At 31.4% G+C, this 22,082-nt stretch overlaps 1 protein-coding gene across 3 annotated transcripts in view; it reads left to right on the top strand.

The window, feature by feature from the left end:
- Nucleotides 1-21,793, top strand: part of LOC129222140 (serine/threonine-protein kinase 11-interacting protein-like) — a 74,022-nt gene extending 52,229 nt beyond the window's left edge. Inside the window, exons 17-24 of one of the 3 annotated variants that reach the window (XM_054856594.1) lie at nucleotides 2-206; nucleotides 2,037-2,116; nucleotides 3,912-4,192; nucleotides 4,371-4,486; nucleotides 8,460-8,638; nucleotides 15,817-15,975; nucleotides 16,184-16,347; nucleotides 19,951-21,793. In XM_054856594.1, coding sequence (XP_054712569.1) covers nucleotides 2-206; nucleotides 2,037-2,116; nucleotides 3,912-4,192; nucleotides 4,371-4,486; nucleotides 8,460-8,638; nucleotides 15,817-15,975; nucleotides 16,184-16,347; nucleotides 19,951-20,148 — 1,382 coding nt within the window. In that variant the 3' untranslated portion in view covers nucleotides 20,149-21,793. Of the gene's footprint in view, nucleotide 1; nucleotides 207-2,036; nucleotides 2,117-3,845; nucleotides 4,193-4,370; nucleotides 4,487-8,459; nucleotides 8,639-15,816; nucleotides 15,976-16,183; nucleotides 16,348-19,950 lie in introns of all 3 variants that reach the window. The other 2 variants (XM_054856593.1, XM_054856592.1) reach the window with 2 other exon arrangements.
- The last annotated feature ends 289 nt before the right edge of the window (nucleotides 21,794-22,082 follow it).

The following is a 22,082-nucleotide window of genomic DNA, read 5'->3' as shown; positions in this document are numbered from 1 at the left end:
GGTTTTAGCTTCCTGAATTCGGCATCTAATCAATCATTGGACAATGGTTTTTCTAAAAAAGACAAAATTGAGCCATCCATGAGTAGAAATTCAAGTGATGTAACACTTATCAGCAATCAGAGTCAAAATAGCTTTGCAGTTATTCCTGAGCCTACAAATGAACAATATCTCAACACAATTGTTGAAAGGGATTCTCAAGCTTCTTTGTAAGTTAGCAGCATGTAGTTTTTATATTTTGAAGTACCCAATCACAGACCTGCCAACTCTCCCGTTTTTCACTCCATTCTCCTGGTTGTACGTTTGAGTATCCATTTCTCTTGTTTTTTTATTCTTTTCGTGTGTTTTTTTTCTATTTCTCGTGTTTTTTTCTATTTTTTAATAACTAAACGTTATTTTCTTTCTTAAAATAGTTACTTACAGCCCTAATCAAATCCACACTGCTCAGTGAGCGGCAAACATCCAATGGGTGCATTCGGAGTGTCGACCGAAACTCTTCCGAAGATGGTGTTTTGGTTTAATTCTACGTTTGCACTTCGACTTCTACTTCTATTTCATGCATGCACCGTTGCCGTTTTCGCGGTATCGTTCAGAGACGCATGCTAACTGCGCCGCATGTTTTCATTTTGATCTACAGCGTGTGTTGTAGTTTAACATTCATCTTCAGCTATGTCTGAAAAAAAGAAATATCTACAAACTTATAAGAGCGATTATACGAGTGAGTTCTCTTTCACGAAAAATTCAAATAAAGGTCTGCAATATGCATTTTGTGAAGAGTGCGCTACAGACATTAGTATCAGCCATGGAGGAAGAAATGATATTGTGCAGCATATTCAAATGAAAAACACATAAACAATGTGTAAGCAAGAGCCAAGGCATCCAAAGAGCATACTGAGATAGTTTTTTCAGTAACATGGATGAAGTAACTAGAGCAGAGTGTTTATTTACTGCATATTATTGGTACTAAATTAACTCATTATGTAACATCAATCTACTTTAAACTAGAAATACTTGATATAACAGTGTTTTTTATTCATTATAGCATCGTTTTAAATCTCCCTTTTTCTCCCTTAAAGCTTTGACTGGATCTCCCTTTTTTTCTTTTCATAAGGTTGGCAGGTCTGCAATCAAATCAAGAATTTATTTCCTTTTATATAATTTAAAAAAAAAACTGATTTTTCTGAAACTGATATTATTTATTTAGTTAATTATTTTACTCGGCTTTTACTAATAGTAAAATTTCTTATAATCTAAGTTTTTTTTTTCTGTCCTTTTCTTGAACATTAACGCTTAGATACATACATGTAAATGCTTATGTATTAGCAGAGAATAGAGGAAGGGGGATAGCATAGCAAACTTTTACTAACCATTAATTGAGGGAGGTAAAAGAATACTTTCTCATGTTTTGGATGAATTCTGTAAACTTTAGGGAGGAAGTTTAAAAATGTAATTCCATGCTCACAATTGCCCCATGCTGTCTAGTAGTTAGTGCCATTGTTTTCTCCTCAAAGAATCAAGACTCAATCCCTACCACTTCCCCCACACTATTTAGCAATCCTAAGTTTTCATGCTGAAAGTTAGGGAATTGTTGGAGAAATATCGTGCTGTGTAATTGAAAGTTAGAAGGGAATGTCCTGTAGTGCTTCAGAAGATATTTGCTTCAATAGAAGGTGTACCAAATAATACTAATACCATGTGTTAATAAAATAATGATAAAACCTAAGTGTTAAGAAATTAAATAAGAAGTTGCGCTCTTTTATTTTTTGAATGATTTTTCATATAAATTTTGATTTTTTCTTAGAATTTATCAATGTAATTATGCAGCTGGTACTTGTATTTCTGTGCTGCAGTGTTAATATTTTTGTTGAATATTAATACTTAAATTCCTAGAAACATTTACTAACAATGTGGAAGTTACTTCAAGCTCAGCTTATGGATTTTAAATTTACAAGATGTATTTTATTTCAAAATTGTTTGTCAATATGTTTTTCAACTTTATCAATTTTAATTTAACTTTCATATTTATTGTATATTTTTAGATCTCCACCTGTTTCTAGCATTATATACACTGAGAATAACAAATTACAAGAATCTCACACAGAAAGTAGATCTGAATCAGGTATTGTTCATTTATGATGTTTCTGTGAAACTTTGTTCAATGCATTTTACTGTCTTAATCTTTGTTTATTGTTTATTTTTGTTATTATTAATTTGTCAGCGCTTTGGACTAAATTTTGAAGGAAGGTGCCAAGTATGTTGTCTAATAAAGGTTTAATTAGAATTTAGAAAATCTAAATGTATGGTGGAGAAATTATCGCTCGCTTGGAAAAATAGTGCCACAGTACGAAATTTTTCTTTTTTTTGCTTAAAGGGCTTTAAATGACGTTATTTTCTTTGGAAAACAATGACAGATTTTTGTTCTAATATTAACCACTGGAGAGAACAGCAAATTTACTTTTCTTACAGCAAATTTCTTGAAGAGTTAAACTTCAAACGCTTCTCCTGTAAAATTTCATTTCTTCGTATTGTTGCACTCATCTTCCTAATGAGTGATATATTTGAAATTACTTAAAAATAACGAGACACTGCTTTCTTTTGTATAAAATCTTGTGTAATAATAATAATAATGTAAAATGAAGAGGCACAGAGAATATTTTTTACACTTGCAAGAGCTTATTTTTCTAGTTATTTAAATCGTTAGCTGACTTAAAATTAGGAGAGAAAAAAAGCTGACACTTTCTATAAGGTAGTAAATGTTTGGCACAACTGCCAGAAAATGTTGTACTGTGCATAGAATCAGTGACAAAGCAAGAAATTTTTCGTGAGAAGGAACTGGGGTTTCAATTACTGCACATACAATTGTACATACATATTCATTTTTATGTAGACACTCACACACACACACACACATGTATATATAAGCATATTATTCTTATTTTTTGTCTCTTTTTAGTTCATATGATGCATGTTACACTGATTTGTAGATCTTAATATGTAGGTTTAGAATTTTTTTCTTGTTGCTTAACTTTTTTCATTTTCTTTACTCAAATGCATTAGGCTAAGTTACGGCCTTCCAAAAATAATTTAGCATAAAAAAAATACATAAAATTAGTCTTCATAGATTTTTTTACTTTGAGATATTTTACTTTGTGAATTTTTTATAATTATCATGATTTCCAGTTTTTATTGGTTTTGAGATTTTTTAAGCTGTCATGCATTCTTTTGGACTGCTATTTGTGTCCTTATTGAGTAATTCTTCAAGTACTGTACCTCCTGCGATCATAACTTCTTTTGACACTAAATCAGACCTCGAAGAGTTCCTACTTCTCCCATTCTGCATGTAATAAGTTTATAAAAATAAATTTTATTATCAGGAGAAAAGATATTTATCTTAAATTTGATTGTTTTCCTTGACTATTTAATCACAACTGTTATATTTGTATATAACATAATCATCTGCCATAATGTTATATTTGTATATCTTAAATGTTGTTTGTATATTATGTTATTTATTTTATCTTTTCTTTTGGAAATGAAATTTAAGATAAATTTGTTTTCCTATTTTTGCCTACTTTTAAGTGATTTTTTTCCTACTTTTCCTATTTTATTATTTTTTGATTCCTTATTTCCTACTCCCCCCCCCCCAAAAAATCACTTTGGAGTCTGCTAAATATTTTCCTATTGAATACTTGTCTATCGTATCAAAATTTTTCTTTGGAAAATTTATGCAAGTGATAAATTTTTAGCTGAGAATAATCTAAGGGCACTTATAATTATGTCCAAAATAATTTTTGTCCTTTTAAACCTAAAAGCTGTGTTTTTTTTTTTTTTTCAATTTTTATTTTTAGGTAGTTTAAATCGCATTGAACAGAATGGAATTTCCAGTGACGATAAAGATTTTATCTCTTTCACAGAAAGTACAGAAAAACTTACAAATAATTTGCAAAAATCTGAGGAAAATATTTCTAGTGGTTCTGATGTCTACCTTTCTCCTTATAAGAGTCTGCAGTCAGAGCCAACAAAGACAGAAATTTCTGAACCAATGGAACTTGATGAAAGTTTACAACTTCTTCATATTTTAGGGGAAAAAAAGACAATAACTTATGATATGTTTAAAGAGTTAGATCACCGCTTGAAATTATATTTGGAATTTAGTGTATTGTGTAAAGATGAGCAGTTTGAAGCATGTTTACAGGTGATATTTTTAAAAATTTATTTCTTACATTTGTGGTTTTTTAAATTTGAGAAGTAATGCATTTAAAATTTTTTGATTTGCTATATATCAAGTAACTAAATATCAAATTACTATTTTGATAACTTTTTATTTATTTAATGCTTTTAATCAATAAATTTCCCTTTTGTTGTATTTTCAGAGTTCTATAGTGCCATTAACAACTGGAGAGGAATTTGATGGTCTTTTTATGTTATCCTCTAAAAGTGCATACATAATTAGGTTTCTTGCAAAGTATTCCTCCAATCTTGAGCAAAAGTAATTATTGTGTGTGTGTGTTTATTTTTGGTGTTATCATTATCTATGTTTGCAATTTTCATAAAATATATTTCTCCTCTTATGCATGTATTTATGAATATGTTTTGAATTTTTCTTGTAGAATTGTTGAATATATCGTCAGACAATTTAATTTTTCTTGAAATGAAAACCATTGCATGGTAATATCATTTTTTTGGGGGAGGGGGGAAGTGATGTGTTATATTTTCAGTAAAGTTTTGTGCAGTTGTACTCATCTTGTAAATTGATTAATACTCACTATTTCCAAAAAAAGGAGAAAATAAATCCATTGTTGAGAATCAATAATTGCTTTCTAATAAAATATCTTTTTTTAGTTTCCATGTGTTTTCTTTCCTACTCTGATCACTTGCTTTCAATTGTACGTACAGTAAACCCTCATTAATCCAAACCCTTGTAACTGGTACAACCATTTAGATGTCCACACTGTACACTGGTGTCCGAAAGTTAAGCATAATTGTTATTTATGTGAGTAATGTGAGAAATATACATCGAAATAGGGGGAAACGTGATATGCGAGTGCAACACGGTTACAAAATAAGGAAACTACTCAAAAAAACGGTAATATTTACTTTTATCATCCCAAAAAATAGTTTAAATGAAAATTAGGCATATGAGGAGTTTACTCTTTGCACAAAAATTTTTCTTTAAAAGATTATGCTGAAGTTCAATAGTGTGTATGGCCACCTTTGACTGCCAGGCACGCTGCAAAACAATTACGCATACTTTCTATGAGGTGTTGGATGAGTTGTGGGCTTAAACAGTTCCAAGCATGCTGGAGAGCTCTTTTTAGCTCCGGAGCGGAGCTTGGCGGGGACGAACGGGGTGCAAGTTGTCTCCCGAGCATATCCCAGACATGCTCGATAGGGTTCAGATCCGGGGAGTTCGCAGGCCACGTCATTCGCTGGATATTTTCTGATTCGAGGAAGTCATCGACCACAGCTGTTCAGTGACATGGCGCGTTATCGTCCATGAATATGAACTCAGGACCAACAGCACCTCGAAACAAGCGAACGTAAGGCTCAAGAACCTCGTCGCTGTATCTTTGACCAGCGATTGCGCCTGTGTCAAAAATATGGAGGTCGGTGCGGCGATCAAACATAATGCCCGCCCACACCATTACTCCTGCTGACGCAAAGTGATGTCTTTCTCTTATGTTTTGCGGTTGGAAATGAGTCCCCTTTTCTCTCCAGATTGTTACCTGACGAGAATCACCCTGTAGAGTAAAGCGGGACTCATCACTGAACATCACATTAGCCCACTGTCCCAGACTCCAATGCCGATGTTGCAAGCTCCAGTTTAAACAAGCGCGTTTATGCGCTGATGTGAGAGGAATGCAAACTGCTGGTCTTCTGGCATACAGACCGACATGATTGAGTCTCCTGTAAACAGTTTGCCTCGAAATTGTTATTCCTGTGACGGCACTGAGCGCCGAATTCAGTTCTCTGGCACAGTTGTCCCTATGACGTCGTGCAGAAATTGCCAGGAAACGATCTTGGCTTGCGGTTGTGACTCTTGGTCGACCTGGTACTGGTCGGCGGATAACATCTCCCGTATTTGCAAACCTCTGCCACAGTCTCGAGATTACACACTGAGGCACATTAAGAATACGAGACACTTCAGTTTGTCATCGTCCAGATTCTAGCATTCCAACGATTCTTCCTTTCGCAAACATGTCCATTTGGCGTCTTTGTGCCATTATTAGTTCTGTTTCACCAGATCCAATGTTTCTTGGTACAGCAATTGCGTGAAACGCGCCTGAACTCTCTAAAGCGTGCGAGCTGTTTTATCCACATTCCGAAACGCGCACCTAATTCTCGCATGAGACCATCGACTATACTATTTTGCATAAACATATTGTTTCTTCTTCAACCGATGAATCTCCGTAAGTAACTTTATATAATTTTACGAAAATTTACAGATTTTTCTCGCATTTTATGAATTATGCTTAACTTTTGGACACCAGTGTATAAATGAAAAGCGTGTTGGAGCAACAATGTATGTCCCATATTATGCAGGCAGCATAGCAATAGGAGCAGCTGGTGACGTCAAATAGTGTCAATAGCAGTAAGCTATTGGAGGAAGCAATATAGTGTCAATAGAAGTAAGCTATTGACAGTATTGACTATTGACTATTTGACTTTGAATGAGTTGTTGACTTTGAATAAGACAAGCCATGCACTTTCTTTCCTATCCCTCAGTCAGCCACTCACATGCCATACTTAATTTTCTCTTATGTAGCTAGATATTTAATTATCTCTCATTCAAAACTAGAATTTGCTGTGTACAATAGTTTATGTACCTTGACTTTATTTATAGGTTTTGTTTATTCATTAGTGTCAGTACTTCAGACAACCTGGATCTCCTCATATTCCATATTAATGAGGTTCTACTGCATGTTTTCTTCACAGTGTTATATACTAATGTATGAAGCATAAAATCAAGTACGAATAACGGAAAAAACCCAATCTTCTACAGAAAATAAAATAATATTTGCATAATTAAACGTAAACACTTACGTGATTACTAAAACAAAAACCCTTTGGCAAGCCTAAAACGAGCGATTACCGACCATTGTGGTAGGGAGCAATATCAGACAGTAGAAGATATGGCTACTGGAGGAAGCTTATACATCCAGCTGTAAGTGGATTTTCTCCCCACTCGGAGCAATATTTGCAATAACCCTTTGTAAATCTCAGAGGGATTATTTTTCTAAGAGAGAGACATTTTCACAGCATCCCAGCACAGGTGTTGAGGTTTGTTTTGCCGATGTAGGTGAAGTGTGCTGGCTTATTACGAGATTTTCTCATCTGTTTTAAAATTAAATTTAATTTTAGTCATTAAAAGTGCTTATTTGTGGCTTTGTAACTTATAGCAAAAAATCTAATACTGAATCAAATTGTGCAGTGATAAGAGTGCATTTATTAATGAAAAATCTTTTCTCTTTGGGAGAGGGTTTTTTTTTAATTTTTTGTTCTAAATGGCATTGACTCTTTTTTTTTTTTGAATGGGAGGACTTGAATTTCACTCTAATTGTAATGTATACTTCAATTAAATTATTTTTTTTCTTGTGGGGGAGGGGGGGGGGGTACTTCATTTTCTTCTAAATGTCTAATGAGTGCTTCAATAGTGTTATTTTTTCTTCTATAGGCTGGATTTGCATTTTGTTTTAATTAAAAAATGTATTTCAAGTGCATTAATTTTCCTTCATTGTGGGAACAAGGGCGCTAATTGTGTGTGGGGGGGGGGGGGGGGAATAAATTTACTTTGGCAATGGTATTTCTCAGTTTACTTTTTTTTTCAGGGTTCAAAGCAGGATTTATTTTTTCTAACGGTAGTTATTTCAATTTTCTCTTTTCAATTTAACTCTCTCCCCCCCCCCCCCCCCAATCTTTTTTTTTTTTTAAATGTTGAATAGTTGTTGCCAGGCATAAAGAACTACTGATTAACACTTAAAACTGCTAAAAATTGTTAAGATTACTACTGAGATCTTTAATATAAGAGTCTGGTATTAGTACTCCACCTTTTTTTTTACTAGATGATATAGTTTGTTGTTAATTGTATGAAATCGATGTGGAAATATTCTTAAATGTATAAAATTGTTGTGGATATATTGTTAGAAATTTTCTATATTAAGTTACCTAGATTAAAAAATAATGAACTCATAGAGTTGTTGAGAAAAATATTGTGCTATATTTGATTTATAATTCATTTAACAATCTTAAAATGTTATAAAAGTTGGATAATCTTCGCTTATTGTTGTATTAAGATCTATCTTCAAATTCATTAAATTGTTAAAAATTAATGAAAACCAAAATGAAATCTTTCATTGATTTCAAAACAAAATTTTTTTCATTCAAGATTGTGACTAATTGCCATTTTTCTAATAATTTGAAATATTTTCATAAATGATGGACACACCTTTTTTTACTTGCAGTGAGCCTCTGGATAAATGTGTTCAAATTGTTCAGTCCAGTCCTTTAAGCCATCTAAGGCATATTCAAGTGCTCCTCGGTAACCAGGGTTTGATAATAGCCTTTGTGCCTGAGTCATCTGCATATACAATCATTGTTAGAGATGCTGATGTATGCAACTCTTTTCGTACTTTCCTAGCAGGTAATTTTTTTGCAATACCATTATTATTAAATTTTCTTTTCCATAAGTCATGTTTTATATATTTTGAAAGCAAAGCTTTATTTGTTTTAATTAATTAATTTTGTCACTTATTATTGCACACACAAATGCTTAGAAAACATTGATTTTATTTAGAAAACTAATACAAAAAATATGTTTTTGCATATGTAAAAAAGCAGTTAAAAACCTTGCATATAAAATGAGTACAATTACGATTTATTGTATACAAGTACAAACAAACGCAATTGAGTTAAAATACTCTGCAAACAGCTGTTTCGAACTCATAAAAGCAAACCTCTTCATCAGTGCATCAAAGAAAAATGGTTCACAAAGTCTTACTATGGACAAGTGAACAAATAAATACAAGACAAGAATGAGTAAATAAACTAGAAGTGGCCAGAACAGGAAACATTACATTATCAAAACCAGCAAGGTTTTGAGATTGATGAATTGTTCAATTTAACTTGGTCTTGCTTGGAACAAAATACTTTTATTTGTGACAACTTTTTTCCCCCTATGTCTGTCTCCATGGGCCTCCCTTTGAGTCCAATTTTAAGCAATATTTACATACATTTTTTTTTTTGAATTTTTCCTTGAGTTGTCTATTTTTTCTAATTCTATTTTACTTCCTTCAGTATTGAATTGTTTAAAAAGCATAGCATTGGATCAGGGTTTTTCAATTGATACCTTAGATACCAATTGCAGAAATCGGATCTATTCAACTACTAATAATTGAACACATACTCCTAAAAATTATTTCCACTCTGTAGTTTTACCATTTTTTCCAAGAATCAGTCATCTTACTACATCTATAAAGATTCTGCTTTAGTAGTTAATGATTTGTTGAGCAGGCCCCTTTTCCCTACTGTTTGGAATTCTTTCCTTTAAAAATTTTTTGTCTGTGATATTTTTCCTAGGTGCTGGTCCATCTGTGCTGGTTTTGATGACGGAACGTTTCTGGGTTTTATGGGGAAAACAAGCCACTTGTTTATTTACTCATTCTTGTTTTGTATTTTTGTTCACTTGTCCATTGTTGGACTTTTCTGAACTATTTTTCTTTTATGCAGTGATGAAGGAGTTTGCTTTTATAACCTCAAAACAGCTGTTTGAAAAGTTTTTAAACTCTTTTTAATTGCTTTTATATGTGCATTAGAAAGTTGCTCATCAAGGTATGACGGGTGAAAATTGCTTCTACTCTAATACATTTGAACGAAACAATTGCCTGTTTACTGTTATTTTGATAGTTGAAATTTTAATCCTAACACCCTAAACTTCAGTAGATAGAGTTAATTGTTTTCGTTTCTTCATTCCCCTGTCTGACACAGTCTTTCCAGTAAAACTGTTAAGTTACTGGATCGAGTACAGCCTTGTCACAATAAAGCCTTTTCCTGCAGGTTAAACATTACCAAAACACATTATCAAATTATGCTGTGTCAGTAGTTTTATTGTTGAAACGTGCGGGTTACTCGATTATCGGCTATTATTTATATGAGGATGTATACACATTGTCGTAATTTTACTCATGTCTTTGGGTGACTATTAATGGCTAAACATACGGCATATCCAAAGTAGAGAACTGCAGTAGGAACCTCTTAACATAAAATCAGTTAACCAGAAAACCAGTTAACGCAAATTTTATTTTTCATCAATCACTACCAACTTTGCAGTAAAACATATCAATTATCATAGTAAGTTTTAAGTTATTGCTTTTCAAAAATTTTTGAATGTAATATCTTATTGTAAAGTAAAAATATGCAGTATTTTCGGGCCTATAATCCACATTCACAATGTAATTGCACGCATTGCGATTGTTTGTCCCAAAATAAGTTGCATTAAAATGTACTGAAGATTGTATTAAAATGTGATTTCCATTCACTGTCTTTAAACAGAATTTCTATCTTTAATTTATCTGCCTAAACAGCAAAAAAGCTAAAATGTATCTCTAAAATTCATTTTTAATTGCTTCATTTTTTCTTATTTGTAATCAAATTTCTTTATTGCTTGATTGCTTACATTTTAGTATGTTTCTTGCATAGTTAAAACTTGTCCACAGCTTTTTGTGTCATTACCATCCAACAATTTTTACAGACTTTCATGACTCAGTGCAACTGGTAGTTCAAATAACTTTGTTTTAGTAATTTGTGTGTAGAAATTTCTTAAGCTTCTTGAATAGGTGTATTTAATATCAAAGTAGCTAGAAAAATTTACATCTGTCATTACTGTCTTAACTCATAATGAGTTACTTTTAACATTATTGTGCAATTCTTGTTATGCTTATATTCAGTGAACCTTTGTTCTAATTATGTAATGTTTCAACATACATAGCCGTATTTTATCTTCTGTTAGGTGAAATATGTTAAAATGTCATTACCATCCTGTGCAAAATCAATAACATGTGAATGGTAATGACAGGCTGAGGAAAACTTTGGATGTTTTATTCCATAAGCTTAATCAAAACTTATTAAAAAACTTATTTAAAATTTTTCAGTAATTTATTACCCTTTTTAGTGTATTTATTTTATTTTTTTGATTCTACATTTTTTTTGTATTGGTTACTTGATTTATGAATTAAAATCATGGAAAATAAGACAAGAAAATGCATTTATAAAATTTGTATCATTACATAATTTGTATAAAACAATTTTAATTACAGTAAGCAAAAAAAAAAAAAAAAAAAAAAAAAAATCTTTAGGATTTTTTTTAAAAAAAAAGGAAAATAATAAAATAATAAATGCCAAATATTAATTGATGATTAACTTATATAATTATTTCATACTGTTATTTTTAATAACCAGGCGCAATTTTGATCCATATATTTAATGAGAGCAGTGATTATATACAGTGTGATGAATAGATTTGCATATGAAAAAACATTATGAACTAAAATATGTAATACATAATCGCCTACCTTTGGTAGTGCGTAAAATGAAACATGTTGTATATATAATGGCTGACTGGAGAGTACTGCGCAGTTCGCTTCGCTATTGTTACAATTAAAAAATGATATGAGTGGGTTTATTAAAGACGCTTAAGGCGACATCTGGTGATCTGAAAAATAGTTAAAGGAATTCAAGTTCTACGTTAAGTTTCTGTAAGCAAAAATGTTCTATCATATACAAATATTAATTATAATTTTAAAGTGCTTTGAAATAAGTTCCATGTTTGGCAACCTTATTAACACCTAACCGGTTTCTAGTTTTGTTTTGTACGAAGCTGTGTAGTAAAATGAAAAGTTCACTTGTAATAAATAGTTAAAACATAAATATTTTTAAATCAAGCCTATTTTTACTTCCTTTTACAAAAAAGGAAGTATTGTATTCGCGAAAGAATTTTTACTCAAAAATCGGCATTAATTTCCATTTTGCTCGCCCCCAAATGAATATTGAATTTTTTTCAATCCGACCACATATGGATACATGCCTAAGAACATATAGACACCTGAAAAATCCATTTTGACGATCCCCGAGTTAATTACAGTGAGTATTCTCGTGACGTACGTACGCATGTGTGTATGTATCTCGCATAACTCAAGAACGGTATGTCCTAGAAAGTTGAAATTAGGCACATAGACTCCAAGTGGGGTCTAGTTGTGCACCTTCTCTTTTGGTTGCATTCGGATGTTCCAAAGGGGGTCTTTTGCACCTTTTTGGGGCTAATCATTGCTAATTTCAATGTAAACTCAAGTGGTGCTATGATTTGGCAATATATTGCCAAGCTTTTGGTCGCCAAGTTTTGGCGCCAACTTGGCGGTGAATTTGGCGCTTTTTTTTTTTAATCTGGTTTCAATTTGGCCATATTTAGAAAGTTAACCATTGAATCACATTAAAAGGCAAACATTGGGAAAAATTATCTGTATAAAACGTTTTCTTTGCTTTGGTTCGCAACAGACTTGTAATGAAAGTATTTAAAGTGTATTTTTGCTCATTCCCAGGCACTATTATTTGTAAATTGGAGTAAAAGGAAGTCATGTGATGCACACATCACCTCGTTTATTGTTAAATTTATTTTTGTAAACTAAAATAAGAAGTAGATAAGTATATTACACTTGCTTGCTGCTGCTTGGACCACAATGAGATCTTAGAGTAGGAATTAAAATGGAGGGAGCAAGTCTAATCATTGACTTAGAAAAAGATGACCCAAAGACCCCAAGTCACATGACTCAACAATGACGAATTGTTGGTATGTTTTACTTTAAACAAACAAAGGAAACTTAATTTCTTCCAATTCTTTTCTTTAAAATTTATCACATGGCTTGGATCCTTGGTTTCATGAATGCAAGTCTTCACTCCCTCCATTTTATCTCTTCTCAATGAATGAGATGTCTTATTGTGGCCCAAAAAATTTGTCTCATTGTGGCCCAAACAACAAAATAAAGATTTTTGCTTTGTATCATTAAAATAAACCATGAGTTAAAAATAATATAGCTGAATAACAGAAGATTAAAGTGTCAGTAACAACATAAACTACAACACTTAGCTTAATTGTTGAAGTTATGCAAGATTATGATAGATGCAAGAAATTATCCAAATAACTTTCAGTGTGTCCAAACAGAAACTATTTTTTTTTCTACAAAACAAAAGCATAGAACAGCAAGGAACTAGGAATCCTGGGAAGCATTTTGGTTATGTTTACTCCTCCTAGGTGGTGGTAGCTGTCAGAATTGTATTTATTTTTGAATTTGCAGTGTCTTATTGTGGCCCATGTCTCATTGTGGCCCACCCTCCCCTAAATGGTAGTTGATAGGAGGAATGTTATCGAAGACAAAAGGATCACCAGAAATGTGATAAAAGCTATTTTTAGAAAAACATTTGGTGACAGAAAGCATGAGAAGGAATTTAGCAGGTAGGTGGGAAAAGAAGTGGAAAGTCCTAACATTTTGTTAGTAGCCCAAGCAAGTTACACAAAACATTACTAATGGGTTTATTAGAAAATTGCAAATAAACTGCAACTGTTATAGAAAGATGAATAAAGCAGAAATAAAAGGGTTTGAAATGAATACATTGTACTACACTGAGAAAAAGAAAATTTGAGATTGATTAAGTGTTAGAAATTTGAAAATGAATGTAATTAAAAAAAAAGCGATTTTATTACAAGTACATCAATACAATGTTATAAACTGCTCACCGTTCGAAAGAACGGTCGTTCATTTTTTAGGTGAACGAACAGATCTGTTTATTTTAAGGATTTATTCTTTTTTACCCGTTCGTTAGTGAACAACACATCCCTATGAAATTCAATACTATCTGCTGCTTCTCATTCATCACTTATTTTATTCATCAGTTTATACTAATTTAACCAAATATTAAAATATTAAAATTCATTTCTGTCATGAGTAATTGTTTCAACCTTAGGAATTACTTGATGGGCATTCAAAATGGGTTTTAGTTTCCCAAAATCTTTAATATAATCAAAATGTTGGAAAGCAGATAAACATAAAAAACTGAAAAGTAGATAAACCTTCAAAGATAAATATTTTTATTAAATTCATAAATGATATTAAAAAGTAAAATACAGTGACCTCTCACTTATACGCGACCAAAGGGGATAACGAAATTTTCGCGCACAAGTGAGATTTGTGCATGAGTGAAAAACCCCAAAAATAAGCTTAAATACAGTAAGTTATCAACAGTTATAGTAATACTAATAGTACACTACTGATACTAATGAATTTCTATTCCACGCACATAATTTTCATTTATGCATTGTAATTTAATAAAAATGTAAAATTTGAAGTTGCACGTTTTGTCATTTTTTTTACACTGTACAGTATGTGAGCGAATTCCACAAAACCTAGAAACTCGCGTGATCAGTGTCATAGTCTGAAAGGATACAAAAGATCCTGGATAAGCGATGTCAACTCTTTCCCCTTGACCACGACTTTTAGGAACGTCAACCTTTTCGCATGTAACCCGTTCTCCCCTCTCGATGTCAATCACAAGACTAACTGCACCCCCAATTGCACACTTGCGCGAAAAAAACGCATTCTTGGAAACATTTTGAACATTGGAATAAAGGTGTGTGAAAGCATTCCTAGAGACATCAAGAAGGGTACAAATCTTCCGATAAGCAAAGCGTGAATAGACGATTTAACTAAAACTTGAAATTTTTTTATCGCGCATAAGTGAAAGGTGCATTTTAGGTTTCACGTATAAATGAACAAGAGTTAACATTGTTTTTCTATATCGCTGACCGGGCCCGTGAGAAAAACGCGCATAAGTGAAAAACTGTTAGGCATAAATGCCTGTTAATAACAACAGTAAATAATCCTATCTCATCACCTCACAACACCAATAGTAAAAGAATGTTTTTCCTTACTTATAATGTATTACCAATCATTCTGCATGACTGGGGTAAAAGATTCTTATCAGCACTCATTCACATTGGTCGAATCGACCGAATGTTTGTTTCACTTTCGTTCACCTTTGGCGGGAACTCCGTTGTGAATGACGTCATAGATGCTTCTAGAAGAAATCTGATGGCACGTGTGCTTAACGATAGCAGTGATGTATCCGTTCATGTGACTCGGATATGCTAATGACCCGGGGGGATATTTAAACTGCTCGCGGCTTTAGTTCTCGCTCTCTCTTTGATCATCTCTCGTCGTGGTAGGCGGTCGCTCGTTCGGTATGCGAACTTGCTTGTTCGTGCCGTTCGCCCTTTATTAGAAATGATGAGCTGGACTTAGCTTATTTCCCAATGGGTCTACTTCATCAAAGTTTTTAGTCAATAGTCATGCAGTTTGCGTTGCACTGTTAGTTATCTCATGCAGAAGTAGCATGTAAAGAGATTATGTTGTTAGTATTTATTTTTATCATTTACAGCGTGTTTTTATCTATTTACATTATCGTTTAAATAAACTTCATGAAAGTTAGAAATAGTTTGTCAAGTTCTTATTTCCGAACTCACTCTGCTAGTATCAAAGAAACATTGGGGAGATATTATTAGATTAGAAACTCTCCCCAACAAAAACGCGTATAACAGAGGTCGCGTATAAGCGAGAGATAACTGTATCTATATTTCTTTAAATTTGATACTGAGCAATTGAAAAAATGCTTCATTGAAAATTTTGTTTTATTAAATGAAATAATTTAATGAAACAAAATGTTTCCTATTTATTAATTGTAAAATATTTTTATGCAACTGAAATGCTCTATTTTCAGATGCTCTTTTAGAATACTCTTGTGAAATAGAAGGTTTTCAAATTTTAACTCCTTCTAATAAAGAGCTAGAGTTGTTGAATAAATCTGTCATCTCTACAGTTGAGCCACAGTCATCTGAAGTTCTTTTGTATCTTTTTGCTTTTAAGCAGGAGCAAAGGAGTAAGTGACAATCATTGTTTTGTTTTGTGAATATATCTGTGTGTATGCACATTTTAAATAATATATCTTGTTAATTTTAACATATTTTTGAGTAAGGTAAATTTTCCATATTTTTTCCATGCCAAAAAATTTTTGTACCTTGTGATGTTCTTTTGTTTATTTATTATTATTATTTTCTAATAATTATAATATAACAAATTATTTACAGCAGAAGATATCAGATTGCCTGTCTGCATAGTTGTAACACACGAGAGCATATTTCTTACAAAAATCATTTACAAAAAGCAGGACTTTAATGGAAGTTTGAATGATCTTTCTGTCTATGAATATACAGATGTAAATTCTCAAAATATTTCGGATCTCATTTCTTTGGTAAGTATGAAAAAAAAAAAAAAAGAAAATTGTGCTTTTTTTGTATGTGAGTCATATTACTTGCATGCTCAACAAAAAAAAGTGAAATCAGTTTTTCAGGAATGCTGGTAAGGTTCACTCAGTTATTTCATTGTGGACTGTATGTTTAAAAAGGTAAATTGATAAAACTTAGGTAGAGCACTTTTATTAAGTAAATGAAACAAAGTGTGTAAACAAATCTTGGTGCACCTGTACCGACTCTTCAGGTAACGACCGCCGAAGCAAAATGGGCAAGCCTTTTAACGACTGTGATGGCCCCACCAGCACATAAGTTCTAGAGTTGAGATGCAACAAATGCTTTATACATGCTGTCATTATCAGTAGTTAGTAACTTGATAGTTATTTGTATTCTTTAGCTAACATGAAGTGATATTCCAATTATGATCAGTGATAATCAATATATAACGAATTTAATTTCTAAACTTTTGATTGCATTTAAATTTTGCATTATATATTTTGAATGAGTTAATGTTTAGTTTCTCATTTTCCTTGCAGTTAAAATGTATATTTTAGAGCTAAGCATAGATAATGTATGAAATTAATTCTCAACATATCCCTACAGATGTTTTTACTTCACTTTTGCGTGCTATATTAATTACTTAATACAATTTATTTTCAGAAGAAATGCATATAAATATGAACATGTTGTCAAAGCAAGCATGTACTACTCTCATGGAAGTTCTCACTTACATATACAGTCAAATCGCAATAACTCGAATCTAAAGGGACCGACAAAAAACTTCAACTTATCAGAAGTTCGACTTATCGCTAGTTTCGATTTTCAACATTTTAGTATTAAAAACCATCGAATATTTTAATTAATATGTACATATAAGAGACAAAATTGCAGAACTTAAAAGTTTTTAAGTACAATATGCACAATTTAATCAAAAATATTGATACAAAAAATCAAAAGCATAGTTTTGATTTCAGTACTGCTGGAACCACTTGAATAGAGCTTATTCTACTTCAGAAAAGGTGCACATCTTCATTCGTTTCAAATTCTGATTCTTATGGATTCTACTGCTTTAGAAGTTTCTTTTAATATCAGAACACTCTTGCTCAGACATCTCTAATAGTGAAGAAAAGTCACTCTGTCTCTCAGGAACTTGTTAACAAATGATCAAACTAAAGAATGAAGGGGAACCTATATTAAGTTAGGTCAGCTTTTGAATAAAGGTACAATCAGTTGACAACGTGACAGCTAAGAAGAAAATTCACAGTCCAGCAACTTGTCAAAGTGTAAACAGTGCAGTACATCAAAAGAAAACAAGCTAACTCATTCCTACACATGTAACTCCATTATCGTACATTGGCTCAACCGGTGCTCTTCTTACTTTAGAGGTAAATTGTGCAGGAATTGCAAGTGAAGGTGAATTTATTTTTCTCTCATTGTTTCTTTCCTTCATTTTTTTCGTTCTTTCCAAATACATTTCGAGTCATCTTGGAAAAAACTTTGAGTTAAAGGAAGTTAACTTTGAGATATTGAGAATAATTGCCATGAAATTAAAGACAAAGGGATCGGGACTTGATAAAAACTTCGAGTTATAGTAATATTCAAGTTATCAAATTTCGAGTTATTGCAAATTGACTGTATATTACTTTGGTTTTGATTTCACTTTCAGATACAAACTGTTTATACTTAACAAAAATATTTTTTTCTGATTTCTTTGAACTTTTGAGGCCTTGAAACTATTTGGTGTCAAGCAACTCAGAAATTCAGGGAAGTCGAAACATAATGCAATTTTAAAAATGTCAGTTAAGATTGAAATATGTAGATATTTTTTAAAAATTTTAGTGAGGAAAATTTTTAGCTTAACAACTGCATTCGAAAAATAAAAATTTGAATTAAAAAATATCTTTTTGTGAATGAAAATTTGAAATAATTTCTTGAATAATTTTCTCCATGATTCAAACTCCAAAGTGTAGTTTTGAAAAATATAACAATTAGTCTGTGAAAGACTTTTTATTTAAAAAGAAAATTTATTTAGACTTATTCCACATATGATGCATGACAAGTTTGCAGAAAAGCTAAATTTTTTAGTTATTCTGAGATGGAATTATCACAGATCTGGTGTGCAATTGGGAAGTTGCAACCTATTAAATATTCCTATTTTGACTATTGGATATTGTTAATTGACTCTCAAAACTCAAAAATTCACCATTGCCAAATTTTAAAACACCATGTTTGATTTTTAATGAATTTTTAAAAATCCATGCATAAAAGTGCGCTTTTCTGAAATGTCACGAGCCTACGTCCAAGGACTGTAGCGGACAGCCTTCCACTGAAGATCCCCTGTTGTCGCTACGGACATTTTTAGCACGCTGATATTTTTATTGTTAAGAAATTTAATAATTATTTTCAACACACTATGGAAGCCGGACTTGTTAAAGCACAGTCTAATAATCTTCCTCGAGTAACGTCAATGATGGTGTTCGAATGTTTCCAAGAGGATGAGTGATTTAATGTTCCAGAAACGCGATGCCAAGTGTGTCTTAAAGGAAGCCAACTGAACTTTTGTCGACTTCTCCTTGTTCGGAAGCGCGGCTGAAGAGCGAATGACATCACTTCCTGAGCCATTTGACCTTACATGTGCTTGAACTTTAAAAATTATTTTAAAAAAAACTACTAATCGTCATGCAAATTTTTTTCCACTGATGTTCATACATGTTATTCTATCATATAAAAATAAAAATGAAAAATCGAAAACTTCCCTATTGTATTGCTGTATGGAGCAAACCTGCCACTGTTTATATTAATTTTTTTAATTTTTAAACCTAACTGGGGAGCCACACGAATAGTGTAATAATAATAAAAGTTGAAATGGATGGTAATCAAAAGAGTATAGTGCGGCATATTTTTTTACACAAAAATTATTTTCCCTCACCTGCCTGTTATTGAGATATTAGGTATTAAAGTCTGCAGAAATTTAAAAAAAAAAATGCCAAATTTAATGACTTGGCAAGAAATTTATCCCCCAATTTCTCCATCTGCATCACATCTACGAATAATGTGAAAGATGTCTTCTATTACTCACTCAAACTCACTAAATCTGCCGACTTTTCCAAAAATTTCGGCAGACTTTAAGACCTCATAGTTTGATAACGAGGACACTAGGGCAAAAAAGAAAATGCTCTTTTGATTGCTACTTTTTTTAATTTTGTCGTTATTACACTATCATATAGCATTGTTAATAGATGTTTATGTTTGTTCATTTCAAAAATTGCAAACCATACAGAAGTAATTTATTAATGTAATTAAGTATTAAAAATTATATTTTAGCTACTTTTGAGTTTGAAAAAAAAAAAAAATACTTGTACCCTGTGGTGATTGCATTAATTTTTACTTGATATGAACTGTGCTATGATGTTGCTGCAAAATGTTTACTTTTGTCGTTTTTATGAACACTAAACATATTTTACCTTCTATCATAGCATTATACTCACAGAATTCTCAGTTTTAATCTATTGATACTTTTACCTTTTTATTTTTGAAAGTTTTGAAATTGTATTGATAATCTTGTGTGAACTTTTGCTTTAAAATTTTAATTTCTATTTACTTAGAAAGTACATCAGGATTTCCAGACCCTTGAAATTAGTTTTTTGGACGAGTCTTCCACAACAGAAAAGGATACATACAGAGGCTGGATTTTAAAAATGCAGACTAAATCATCTCTTTTTTCATTAGTCAGTGTCTTAAAGGGACCTTGGGAAGAAATATTTGGCATTTCTTTGCCTCTGAATTTAGAATGTAAAAAATAAAGAACTAAATTCTTTCTGTCTTGGTTATTCTAAAGAACATTTTGTCATGGCCTTTTTTAAAAAAAAACTATAATACTTTTAAAAACAATTTGTACTGATTTTTAATACAAATTGTCTATTTTGTTTCAGATTTTAAATTTTTTTTACAATTCAAATATTTAGAATTTTTACTCTCAAAGTTTGTGATACATGATTACATATTGCAGTGAAACAATATTGTATTGTTTCACTAACACTGATATATCTGCAAATTAAAGCCATTTATAGCACATTTCAGATAAATTACATTGTTAAAACTTTATTTGTATGTAATATTTTTATGCAAGAAAAGTTATGTTTTTAAAAACTTTATGAGTTGCATGCATGAGATGCATTTGTTTTTAAATCCTGTAAAAGAAAAAAAGAAAAAAAAAAGCAATGAAGGTACAAGATGTTGATATACTGCCCCAGAAAAAAAAAAGTGGTGGTGCTCATTACGAAGAACTACTTACTTTCTCGTACTAAGTAACATTAGATTTGTCGATATAAAGACATAATTGAGAATATTTCAATAAACACATTAAAACATATTCCAGTTTAAACAAAATTAACTTATTGTCTCTTGTAAGTTGCACATTGTTTGAAATTAAGAACTGATACATTCGATGCTTTGAGAGCTTTTAAGAAACAGTGTACATGAACCGGTGCATAATATATGTTTTAAGGTTACAAAATAATTACTACATCAGCAATGGTCTGAAAAAAAAAAAAAAAAACAATATGAAGCAAAAATTCAAATGAAACTTATGATTCTTATTTGCAGGGCAATAGAGCGAAATTATTCAAGAATATCCATGCTGCCCCAAGCCCAAGTCACATGTTTTAAATTTTCACTACATTTTTTTTTTTTTTGCTATTTGTGTCCAAGTTTCTTAAAACTCCTTGAGATTTTTAAATTTCTTATTTTTTCTTTTCCAAAAATTTGGCTAAGTTTTAGTTAAATTAGCTGTAATAATTTGGAATAATAGAAATAAAATAAAATTGCTTTCTACAGATTAAAACTCAGAAAATGTTTCACTGTTAGTGTATGAAATCAGTTGGATTCAATTATTGTTCAGTGTTTTTATAAAGTCTTGGTTCTTGTGCTAAAAAGTTAAGATACATCTATCAGTTTCAGTCTGATTGATAACCAAACTGTTTTATACAAGTTTACTATAAAACTTTACTTCTTTTCGTCTTGGAATGAAATTTGAAATCTAGGAAAGGACACATACTACTTCAATAACACTTATTTTTTCACTCAAACGGTCGCATATGGAACTAGAATTTTCGTAAATATGTATGCGTTTTTAATATTTTAGTATATATTCCTCTTTTAGGCTTTTTCCCTTTTTGCTTTTTTTTTCCTTCAAGAAACATTTTTTTTTTTTAAAGTGGTTCCAAAGTTTTTAGTGTTTTTTTCTATGTGTTGTTCTTCATTCTTTTAAGCGTGATATAAATTGTATTGTTAATGCTTGGAAAAGTTATTTTGGTATATGCCAAAACTGTAATCAATTTCATTTCATAGTGTACATATGTTCTGTTTATGTATAATACATAGTGTAATTTTAATGCATCTATTTATTTATTATATCTGTTGCTTATTAATAAAATATTTCTTTTATGCTGTTTGTGCTTCAATTTCAAAGGCTAGTTTTTTTTTTTCATAAGAATCTTATTAAAGGAATTTTTGAAAGAGTAGTTTGAGCATTATTTTTAAAGACCAGCTCGATTTTCAAGTCTTATTAAACTGTTTTTACTTTTTTTTTCTTCCGTAATGAATATTGCTCTATAATTGAATTTTTGCAGAAATTTAAAAAATATTTTATTGATTTATGCTAGAGCTGCATAAATTGGAAGTTATTTATTGTAAGAGCTGAAAAACTTCCATGTGGTCCACATATAAGGTAGGTGCG

The sequence above is a fragment of the Uloborus diversus genome, chromosome 5, assembly GCF_026930045.1.
Source record: "Uloborus diversus isolate 005 chromosome 5, Udiv.v.3.1, whole genome shotgun sequence".
Classification (NCBI taxonomy): Eukaryota; Metazoa; Arthropoda; class Arachnida; order Araneae; family Uloboridae; genus Uloborus; species Uloborus diversus.
Note: the sequence above shows the minus strand (reverse complement) of the source record. Positions and strands in the feature narration are given on the sequence as shown.